This window comes from Trichoderma harzianum, assembly GCF_003025095.1.
Source record: "Trichoderma harzianum CBS 226.95 unplaced genomic scaffold M431scaffold_6, whole genome shotgun sequence".
NCBI classification, from domain to species: Eukaryota; Fungi; Ascomycota; class Sordariomycetes; order Hypocreales; family Hypocreaceae; genus Trichoderma; species Trichoderma harzianum.
The window spans coordinates 2,132,891-2,143,624 of NW_020209254.1; the positions used below are offsets into that span (position 1 = coordinate 2,132,891).

Consider the following 10,734-nt stretch of genomic DNA (forward strand, 5'->3'; position numbering starts at 1 on the left):
AGCTCGAGCAGCGACTAGGCAGATGCGGCCGTTTGATGAATCAAGGAGATGGAGATGGTGGATTTGCAGTGATGAAGCTCCCGGTCCAGCTAGGCTGCATCGAAGGCGGGTCTGGCTGCTTTAGTGCGGTATGGAGAGCTGGAGAGTGTGGAGGGGCGGCACTTAGAAGATTAATGCCTGCACTGTTATTATTCTGCGACGTCGACCAATCCGATTCGTTGCTCGAGGGGTTCCAGAGTCTTCATGTCGCTTTTTGGATAGTACTTTGTCTGCATGGAAATATATATAGAAAGAGGGATCAAGGTTGTCAAGTGTCGAGCACCAGGCAAATCGAGATTTCGTATTGTTCCCAGTAGTATGTGAGACGGCTGTTGCTCACTGTGGACTTCATGCTTAACCTGGCGCGTAAATTATAGGTAGATCGAGGCACAACTTTGTCTCTCTCCTTGGACCGATGCAATGTTTCTTTGGTTTAACGCGGTAATCCTCTTGGCGGTCGCATCCAGTGAATTCCTAGGTTCAAAGATGACCACTCGTGGCAGAATGTATAGACGGTGATCCTTGTACAAGTTATTGTTCTTTGCAAGATGTAGGCTTCACTCGGATCCGAGGCGACTAGATATGATGGATTCTTGCTGCATTTTGTTGAATCTGGCCGTTTGTAAGCACTTATAGCCATGTGTCTGACTGGCACATGAAAAAGTCTTACCGGCCATGTGGTAATGCACCCGATCTCGTGCATCCTTGTGGCTGACTACTAAGGTGAGATGGTTGATTCAAGATGTTTTGTTTGTGTGCTTGGTCAGCACCATAAATAACCATGAGATGGCCTTTTTTTCAAGCGACAGATGAACCAGCATAAAAGAACATGAAACAGCAAACATGCATAAAAAGTTACGATATCATTTCCAAAGGATTTCCTCTCTAAAAACCCCGCGAGGAGGGGCCTTCATCTGCAAAAGCGTGTGGGTGGGATCTGCTGTCCACACCAATTCTCATATCGACACCATCCTACCCAAGAAGGCACCGCATCACATGACGAGCATTTGAGCGTTCGATTGCTTAGCTCGTGACCCTCTGGTACATCGTATATCATCAAACAGCAAAAACAGTAACTCGGAATACTACACAGTTCCAATCCATGTGCTTGCCCCGATGCCGGTTTAACTTCTAACCTAGGCATTGCCTTCAGTGCTAAATCACGGCTGGTGGGCCCGGCCTATCACCGAGATCCACGAGCCGAAGCCACCCCAGCTAGACCTCGGCTCGTCCGTCAGTCAGCTTTCATAATCGCATCTCGACATCTCTCAGCTGCATCGCGCTCAGCATGCAGTCTTGACACACGACCGATTCCACATCCACAGATTCAACACTCAATGCCGCCTCCATGAACGACTCGAGCTTCGTCCAAGCCCAACAGCGCGTCGCTGAGCGACGAGCGGCCCGCGAAGCCGAACAACGAGCCCGAATCGCGGCTCAGCGCGAATCGTCTCGCGTGAACAACCAGCTGCAGCGTCTACCATACCCCCTCAATCGCCTCGCCGGTGTCTGGGATGCAGCCGCGTCTATAGAGAGCACCCGGCCTGCGTTCCGCGTTGCGCAGGTTGATGCCGAGCTCCTGGATGAAGAGCTGCTGGAGCTCCTCAAGGGGCAGGTTGGCGACGCCCTCAGATACTATGCCGGCGGCCATCTCAAAGACGACTGGTCTTCCGAGATTCAGCTGGCGCTGAGGGCCATCCTGTTCAAACTGACAGTCTGGGATAACGATGCAACGTACGGAGCGGCTTTACAAAACCTCAAATACACCGACGCCAGAAAAGGGGGCCCCGTGCTGTCACCCCCGACGAGGCTACAAAAGTCACTATACGGCCTGGTAACGGTCTTTGGAAAATATGCCTGGACCAGGTGGGAGGACTGGCTCGTGGACCAGGACGATGGATACAGCGACCCTAGCCCTCGAGTCCAGAGGCTATCTCGATTAACAACCGCACTGACAACGGCGCACTCGGCTGCGGCATGCGTCTCCTTCCTGGTGTTCCTATTCCGCGGACAGTATCGCACACTTCTCGACCGTGTTCTACGCATGCGGCTGGCACCTCCTACAAGCCATGTCAGCCGCGAGGTTTCCTTTGAATACCTCAACCGACAGCTGGTGTGGCATGCTTTTACCGAATTCCTTCTATTCGTACTGCCCCTGATTGGGGTCAACCGCTGGCGACGATGGTTGAGCCGCACCTGGCGAAAAACAAAAGACATCATGAACACATCTCAAAAGGGTGATTCTTCAAACGGCGAGCTCGGCTTCTTGCCCGAGAGAACCTGTGCCATCTGCTATCAGGATCAGAACGCCGCCGCATCATCCGAGTCGGAAATCATGGCAGCGGCAGCATCTAGCGGCGTCATTGGGTCAGCGCAAACGGACGTTACCAATCCCTACGAGGCCATTCCATGCGGGTGCATCTACTGTTTTGTGTGTATCGCAACACGCTTAGACCGTGAAGAAGGTGAGGGCTGGACTTGTCTAAGGTGTGGAGAGCACGTCAAAGAATGCAAGCCGTGGAATGGAGATGTGCTCGAGCCGTCCCGCAAGTCAACATCGACAAAGACAGTGGCATTTTCAGACGATGTGATTGGAGGTTCTGACGACGGATCTGTCATTTCTATGGAATAAGCCCGTCGGGGCTGAGGTGCTGAGGTGAGACGCTGAGAGTCATGAAGGCATAGAGCTTCTATATCATGCCACGTCTTTATTGGATAGAGGAAAGACTTGGTCTGCGACTATTTATCTAAAAGGGTGTGCATCTGTTTTTGGGATTATTTTGTATTGTATAACATGATGTGTTGGGTTGATGGGACATACATTTTTTAGTTGGAAAGTTTGGTAACTGGGCGTGGCGCCTTAGAGAATTTGGACATATTTACAGCGTTATTACTGCTTGCTTCGCTATGTTCATGAACCAACTGCCTTGGGCAATAGGATTAATACCTTCATTCATAATAGACAAGGTGGGAAAACATAGAATGTTAATTAATTAACGAGAGAGTAGCGTGATGCACGGCAATTTATTTCTACATGAATCCTACATGCATACATGAACAACAGCTGCATATGGCATCCAATAGATAGCGTGGTGCCATCCATGGTACGGCAGCACGGACAGCTAATAGCAGATGGATGCCGTTTGTGCCACCAAAGATGGAGGTCATACAGTAGCGACATAGCTGCAAAGCTCCCGCTGCCAGTGATGTCATTGGCCGACACACCGCCTTTGTTTTTGTCTCTCAGTAGCTCTCGGTAGCTCCCAGTGGTTCCCAGTGGCTGCCCAGTGGCTTCAGGGGTCCTGGCGGCAACCGCGTCATTCTGCCGCAGCTGCGCAACAGCAGCACAGCACTGGGCTGGATCTGCTGGAATCTCAAGCTGCTGTAGTGCCGATTCTCCAGCATCTCAGGGACCCTCGCAATCCAACCAAAAGCGCCCGACGAGACCCGCGGCATCATGCAGATGCAGGGATGCCCCTCTGCGCACGAGACCCTGCTGTAGGTCATTTACGCTTCCACATGCCGGCTGGCCCTTTGTTCTCGTGCGAGCGAGTCGCATTCCATCTCTCCGGGGAGAGAAGAAAAACCTCAGCAGAGCAACACCTGAGCTGAGCTTGAGCTGGACTGGGCTGATCTGGGCTGTGGTTACAAACCAAAAAAGGACGGGACGAGCAGCAGGGACGAGCAGCGCTGCAGCTGTCGTCGCCTTGCATCTCTTGTCTTTGTCTTTGTCTTGTCTTGTCTTGTCTCGCTTCATCCTGCCTGCACTCAGCCGGAGGCAGCCATGCCCGCCTTCTTCCAGTTCACACAAGGCTCTGAATCGCGCGTCCGGCCTACAGATTCGTCGCCTTTGCTCGGTCGCTATCGAGCCGTGCCTCCTCGTCCTGGCATCGGACCACGTCGACCAAGCAGCCCTCTGGGACTGTTGTCTAACGGGCGCGACAGCATACACGTTGGCTATGGAGCGCTGATTGTGGCCGAGATCGAGGCGGGGCTTTTGAGCGACGGCTCTGGCGAGGATGACCGAGCTGTTGGCGACTCGAAGTGGGAGAGGCTGTGGCAGAGCTATTTCATCGACCTCTTTGTTGATCCAAGACCCTCGGCGGTGAAGCGCGTGGTGGACAGGTGGTGGAGTCGATATGGACTGCTCGTCTTCCTCCCCGCGGCGCTGGTACGTTTACTTTACGTTGTTATTCTTGGATGGTCATCAACATCTACGGGTGAGCGCTTTTGCACTAAGACGGAGGCTGACACATGTGCTCATTCAGGCCGTTGCGTGGTGTGCCGTGCCTTTCCCGCAGTACTCGTTCCCAGACGAAGGCGACGGCGGCGACAAAACGAATGACATCTGGCGGCGACTTATACGAACAACGGCGACATTCGATAGCAAGGTCCCCGGTCACGGAGCGGCCCGTGTGCAAGTCAACTTTTGGTTCTTCCTCTTCGTCTACTACGGCTTCTATAATCTCAGTGCTCTGATTTGGATCACCAAAGTATTCAATCTTTACAGGTTGAACTGGTATGCACATCTACCCCCTGTGTCATGTTTTATGTTGGCTTGACTGATTTTTTTTCCCTCACCAGGTGGCCGCAGTCTTTTGGATTCCCAATAACAATCTCTCTTCTGGCCATCCTATCTCTTGCTGTGCCCATTCCCGTATACTTCATACCTTCTACTCGCTTCCTCACCGCTCACAACACTGCATGGGTATCATGGACATTCATCGTCATGGCCATGCCAGTCGCCATCGCCTTTCTCATCCTAATGACAAACGAGCGTCATATTGGGTTACGGCACTCTCTCTCTGAGACGCAGCGCATCTTCACCACCTCGTGGTGGACAGGAGAGCCCGACTCGTTTCCTAACCGACACCGCCGGCGTCGCGATCTCCCCGAAGACCTCTGGGAGCAAGATGTTCTGAGAGTACTGCCTCCTTCTGGTGCATCTAGAGTATCACTGAGGCGACGGTGGCTGCCAGCAAGCTTTGTGAGGTTTCTGTGGTTCTGTGTCGCCCTGTTCATCGGGCTGATGGCGTATGTTTTGGGAGAAGCGTATGCTGAAATCTACCTCCGCACACTGCCTCACAACAACTTTGAAACTGTTGTATATGTGTACGGCTGGGTAGTGACTGTGCATTTACTGGATGCTTTGACCGGGTGGGTGCTGGGCATCAGGGAAGGCGAGCGCGTAGGAAGCTATCCTTTGAGCTGGGTCTTTAAGCTGTTTGTCTTTCCCCTTTATCTTTTCCAATTCAAACGAATCGCTGACTGTATAATCGCAGCTATTTTATGCTCACCTACCAGACCTACGTCCGAGCTCTATACGCCCGCCTTCGCTCACCATCCCAATTCGTTATTCTTCAAGTTCTCTCTTCCACAGGGCTGGTCATCATTTCACCCATCATGATGACTCGTTTATTCCACAAAATTCTCACCATCCTAGGCCTTAGTGGGCTAACATATGGCACATATCAAAAACTGCAAACTCGAAATCTCTTCATCCGCTTTCTGGCTGAAAACACATCCATGGCCACCTTTTTAGGAAGCATCCTGGTGCTTCACTTTGGCGCAAACAAGGAGGTGTACCCATACTTTGCCTTTGACAAGGCCGAGGACGAGACGCTGCAGTACGACTTTAACCTGACGTTTTACGCCTCCATGGTGACGTGGGGGTGCGAGCTGGTCGCGAGTCTCGTCGTGAGAGGGCTGATTGCCCTGTTTTTCAAAATCGACGTTGGGCTGGAGGGGAAATTGGATTTGGCCGTCTGGCCGGAGCTTTTGCCCACCAGCGTTGCTGTCATTCTCCACGTTTTGCAGAATATGCTCTTCTCTATTATACGTTTGCAGTTTCGTACATGAAACGAAAGAAAGGAGGCTGAGCCGACAAGGGGAACATGTCAACGAAACAGTTAGTTGACTTGTTGATGGAGAGACGCAACAAGACAAAGACAGTCTTGTTTCATACTTGCGTTCTCCTTGGTGACCCTTTTGAAAGATTTGTTTTGGTTTTGTCTATGCGCGTGATTTGATTTACAGTGGGATAGATCTTTTGCTGCGACCGCTTGAACTTTTCCCGTTGGCCTGTTCATACACCCATTTTCTCTCCTTTTTGATACGGCACTTTGAAGCAGTCTGATACCCCCCTACCGCCCACCATATCCATCATTGTTTTTCATGTCATTTATAGAGCTTTTGAGGCTTAGCATTAGATATCTAGATCCAATTGCAAGTGCTAGCGATTTTTTCTCCCGAGCAGCCAATGAATGGTACCGAACATCACGATATGGCTTTTGCAAATGCCATAACACAAACAAAGTCAACGGCATGTTACAGGCGGTCAAATCTGGCATAAATCATGCAGCAGATTTGGCCAATTGCCAATTGCCGGTCAGTTTGTCATGCATGTTTACTTTTACCCCGCAAGGCTTTCTCTCGAATGTTCCTCATCACACTCAGCGACTTGTTTCTATTCTCCTCAAGTTAGGCATCAATCACCCTTTCATACGTATCAACCAAACCAGGAAACCCAGCTTCACAATGGACGCAAGTTGTAACACCTGTAAGAAAGGACCACCCGAGGTCTCCCTAAAGCGATGCGCCAAATGCCATACAACACCATATTGCTCCCGAGACTGCCAAAAAGCCGACTGGAAAGCCCACAAGAAGATTTGCGCCAAGAATCAATCCACAAACTCTTCATCTGGGGCGTCAAATCCCACGAACACCCGTTTATCTCCCCCCAAGGGACTAGACAAACCCATTTCCAAGCCCTTCACCCGCCTCGACAAAGGCACATGGCTTCACGACCGCCCCGAGAAAGACGTATACAGGCTTCTCGTCGACGCCTACCGCCTCCGTGTGGAAGACACGTACACCATGGAAGGAGAAGTAATGGCGGGCAGTCTTTACGACGGGAGCACTGACGGGCTATATGGCTTCCAGGAGTTCTTGGAGATGGCGGCTGCTGTGCCTGGGTTGCTGCCTCCTTGGTGGAACGACGAGAAGCAGGAGGCGTGCGAGACGCTGTGTATGGATGACGAGTTTTCGAATCTGCGGTATCCTGTTGAGAAGAGCGATATTATCGAGCATTATGGGGACCGTGAGTTCCCGATGCAGTTGAGGATGTTTGCGGAGGCTGTTTATGGGTCGGTTGGTGGGAGTGATGGGACGGCGATGCGGAGGATGATGGTGGCGATGGAGGGGGGTGAACTGGGAGGCGATATATTTGGCTCTATGTCTTGACACTACGGCCTTGGGATTATCTGATATTTATGACATGACCTATGATTAGTTCGGTAATAATAGAAGCTTTTAAAATTAGCATCGTGATCTAATGGTAGCTATTTGTTCAAGATAGACACGTTTCTGGGACAAGTTTGAGTGGAAAGTATTGAATTCATCCAAGCCACAGCTACAGCTACAACTTAAAAGTACAGAAAGGTATCCGTCTATGAAAATTACATCTCGCTCCTCTTGACAGTATTAGTTCTTGAAAGTAACAGTCTTTGTTCTCACCCACTCGTCCAACCCGACGGATGAATTGAAGCGCCCAAATCCACTCGACTTGGTACCTCCATGCGGCAGAGCTGGTTCATCGTGAACTGTCATGTTGTTGATGTGAACGGCACCGCAATCAATCTCCCTCGCGAAACGGAGACCCCTCCTGAGATCTTCAGTGAAGACGGCCGATGTCAGGCCATAATCGGCGTCGTTTGCAAGCTCAATGGCCTCCTCCTCCGTCTCAACCTCGTAGAGAGACACTGTTGGGCCAAACGACTCCGTCTTGTATATATCCATATCAGGCGTAACCTTGTCGACAACAATGGGCCGCAACTCGGCGCTCCGGGATTCAAGAGCTTTGACATCCCCAATAATCACCGTTGCACCCTTAGAGGTCGCATTTTCGATGAGCGCCTTGTTACGCTTGACGGCCATTTCGTTGATGAGTATAGGAGCGGGCCCATCAGACGGGAACATGCCGTTGACGACCGCTTTCAGCTTCTCCTGGAACTGGCTCTTTACTTTCTTGTGGACAATGATCCTCTCCGTAGACATGCAGATCTGGCCACCATGAAGGAATGCGCCCAGCGCGCATTGCTGGGCTGCGGTATCTAGATCCGCATCCTCCCACACAATGGCCGGCGCTTTGCCGCCAAGCTCGAGGATGACTGGCTTCAGGTGCTCACCAGCGAGTCTTCCAATGACTCGTCCAACGTTGGTGCTGCCCGTGAAGTTGATCTTCCTGATGTGGGGATTGGCAATCAAAGACGATGTGATCTCAGCCGCAGTGTCCCGGTCGTGGGCAATCATGTTCAGGACACCTTTGGGCAGACCAGCCTCGTGAAAGGCGGATACAAGAGCCCTCATGCATTGTGGCGCAAACTCAGAGGCTTTGAGAATGACTGTGTTTCCTGCAGCAACAGGACCAACAATAGAACGAGTGGGTAGAATGTAGGGGGCGTTCCTAGTTGAAGTTGTGAGATGGAGTGGTTGAGAATGCAGAGTTACATGTGTAGTAGCTTACCAAGGAGCCACGGACAGAACAACCCCATAGGGCTCTCGCATAACGATGCCGCTAGTATTGGGATCCATCAAAGTAGGAAACGAACCTTCGATGGCAGAGGTTCGGCTGGCAGCGTCTCTGATGAGGTCTGCCGCCGTGTTGATGTTGAAGAGAGCCCAGGGAGTCGCAGCCCCTGTCTCATTTGACATGATCTCAGCCAACTCATCGGTCTTCTGCTGAATGATATGGGAGGCCTTGAGTAAAATATCTCGACGATAAGCAGGTGTTGACTTTCTCCATGTCTTGAAGGCCGCTGCAGCTGCATCGACAGCCGCGGTAGCATCTGCTACAGTTGCAGCACCGCAACGGTGTGATACTTTGCCCGTTACTGGAGATATGACATCAAATGATCTCTCTGGATGGTAGTCTTGGCCATTGATAATGAAAGGCACGACGTGCGCGTCCTTGGTCTCTCCTAGGAACATTTTATATGCGTTGGCCTGGTATTGTTGAAGCGAGGAAGAAAAACAAGAAAAGATGGCAAAGGAAAACCTGTAAGGCTTCCAAATGCTATCGAGGCCAAGAGGTTCTGCAACGAGTATCGCCAACGCTCTTTTGCCTTGATTGCAGCTATTTATCTTTCCCGGTGGGCTTGAGCAAGGAGTCTGTTCAACCCACTTTGTAGCCGAGCCGATGATAGAATTTGAGATGGCGATCTACCTTGGTCTGTGCGGGGTCGGAGCCAGATCCAATCCAGCACTACCTTAGTATGGAATTATTGATATAGCGTCGGCTCTGAGAAACGGCACTGTAGCATCAAGCACGGCAAAGAAGCTGTGGTGACCCCCCAAGCCTCGTGAGTAAGTTCTTTGTGAGCATTGAATCCCTTCATACCCCGGAAAGTCTCGCGTATCACGGCCAGTGATTACGAACCGGAGCCGAATTAGTCAGGTGGCTTCGGAGCTCAGACGCCAAGTGGTTGTAATTCCGGCCGAAAGCTCGTGAGTAAAGTCAATAAACCCGAGAGTCGTAATACTAATCAGATATCCTTTGTGTTTCATTTCCACTGCTCCAGCTTGTCCGGCTCCAGAAACGGTTGTGGCACTGAAGTGGTGTTGATTTGTATGGTTTCTGACAAGTCATGTAAGTGCTACTGTACGCTTTGGGATGGCGAGTCAGCGCAGCACCCACCTGGCTCCGGCAAAGAACCGGGAAGAGCAAATTGATGACTGGATTTTGTTTTGGAAGATTGCACCCGAATCCCACGATCGGGGACTGGTTTCAACACCCTTTTGAGGGGTGGTTGCGTTGGCGTGGCGTCCGTCATGATGACACTGCGTGTCACACAAATGCGCCGGATGGCAACAACCCACACAGAGAAAGGGACCAATAACAACGGAGAGAGTATGAACGGTTGACGCTGGATTCAATGCTCAAACAAGGATTGCTGATTCAGGAATCACTTGTAGATGAATGAAAACAGTTAAGGAAGACTGTAAGTTGGACCTTACCCCACGCTTCCAGAAAACGACAGAAGAATTGGGGCGCCAGCAAAGATACCCGGCTAGGAAAAGTGTCTGACGCTTCCCGATTGGCGACAAAGCTTATTCAAGCTAATCTCACGTCAGGCACAGAGCAATTGGATGATTGACTGGATGTCTAAGGCGGTGTCGAGATGGAGATGTGCCACGTTGGCTGATGAGACAGGCGATTCCGATTTGTCTCTGATAAGATGGAATGAGAGCAGCGGCCAGGGGCTAGCTCCAGCTGGCCGGCACTACGCCGTATCTGGCAGATGCAGCACGATCCACCGATGCCGAGGCTGGTCGCATATGATGAGTTGGTTTAGCTGAAGGGGGAGTCAGATATGTCGTGATGAGGTTTTGGGAAGAGGGCATTGATGACATGATGGGAGGATTCTGTTCTGGCTTTGGGAGGGTGAGGATGAGCCGTGTGCTTAGGTAAGGCAAACAGCATGGAAGAGAGATGCCATGTTGGTGTAGAGATACAAAACGGTTGCACTGCGAATTAGATGCTCAGAATGTAGCTTTTCATACATTGGTACCTCTAGATGCCAGCTAATATGAGGTATGAATCACGCTGCAGGAATGATACTAATGGCTGACTTTACTAAGACTAACATGGTAGAACGGCAAAACGGAAAACAGTCGCCCCTTGCACGGCTGGCTGGT

At 51.1% G+C, this 10,734-nt stretch overlaps 5 protein-coding genes across 5 annotated transcripts; 3 read left to right on the forward strand and 2 right to left on the reverse strand.

Moving 5' to 3' along the window:
• The first annotated feature begins 1,116 nt into the window (after nucleotides 1–1,116).
• M431DRAFT_508589 (hypothetical protein) lies at nucleotides 1,117–3,059 on the forward strand. Its single transcript, XM_024919133.1, has one exon. The coding sequence runs from the start codon at nucleotides 1,388–1,390 to the stop codon at nucleotides 2,669–2,671; it is 1,284 nt and encodes a 427-aa protein (XP_024774861.1). The 5' UTR covers nucleotides 1,117–1,387; the 3' UTR covers nucleotides 2,672–3,059.
• A 764-nt stretch (nucleotides 3,060–3,823) lies between these two features.
• On the forward strand, nucleotides 3,824–5,898 carry M431DRAFT_85712 (hypothetical protein; the record flags this gene model as incomplete). The annotated part of the gene is made up of 4 exons (XM_024923590.1): nucleotides 3,824–4,210; nucleotides 4,308–4,558; nucleotides 4,624–5,262; nucleotides 5,322–5,898. 4 exons carry the CDS (start codon nucleotides 3,824–3,826, stop codon nucleotides 5,896–5,898), a joined length of 1,854 nt encoding a protein of 617 aa, XP_024774862.1.
• A 652-nt stretch (nucleotides 5,899–6,550) lies between these two features.
• On the forward strand, nucleotides 6,551–7,360 carry M431DRAFT_508591 (hypothetical protein). Its single transcript, XM_024919134.1, has one exon. The coding sequence runs from the start codon at nucleotides 6,577–6,579 to the stop codon at nucleotides 7,279–7,281; it is 705 nt and encodes a 234-aa protein (XP_024774863.1). The 5' UTR covers nucleotides 6,551–6,576; the 3' UTR covers nucleotides 7,282–7,360.
• A 161-nt stretch (nucleotides 7,361–7,521) lies between these two features.
• On the reverse strand, nucleotides 7,522–9,027 carry M431DRAFT_84685 (hypothetical protein; the record flags this gene model as incomplete). Its single annotated transcript, XM_024923459.1, has 2 exons — nucleotides 7,522–8,503; nucleotides 8,564–9,027. 2 exons carry the CDS (start codon nucleotides 9,025–9,027, stop codon nucleotides 7,522–7,524), a joined length of 1,446 nt encoding a protein of 481 aa, XP_024774864.1.
• Nucleotides 9,028–9,599: 572 nt separating this feature from the next.
• On the reverse strand, nucleotides 9,600–9,869 carry M431DRAFT_86142 (hypothetical protein; the record flags this gene model as incomplete). Its single annotated transcript, XM_024923642.1, has 2 exons — nucleotides 9,600–9,673; nucleotides 9,734–9,869. 2 exons carry the CDS (start codon nucleotides 9,867–9,869, stop codon nucleotides 9,600–9,602), a joined length of 210 nt encoding a protein of 69 aa, XP_024774865.1.
• Between the last annotated feature and the right edge of the window lie 865 nt (nucleotides 9,870–10,734).

What these genes read in the sequence shown, in the direction of transcription:
- M431DRAFT_508589 (XM_024919133.1), top strand. Translation starts at nt 1,388, where the DNA reads ATGAACGACTCGAGCTTCGTCCAAGCCCAACAGCGCGTCGCTGAGCGA.
- M431DRAFT_508591 (XM_024919134.1), top strand. Translation starts at nt 6,577, where the DNA reads ATGGACGCAAGTTGTAACACCTGTAAGAAAGGACCACCCGAGGTCTCC.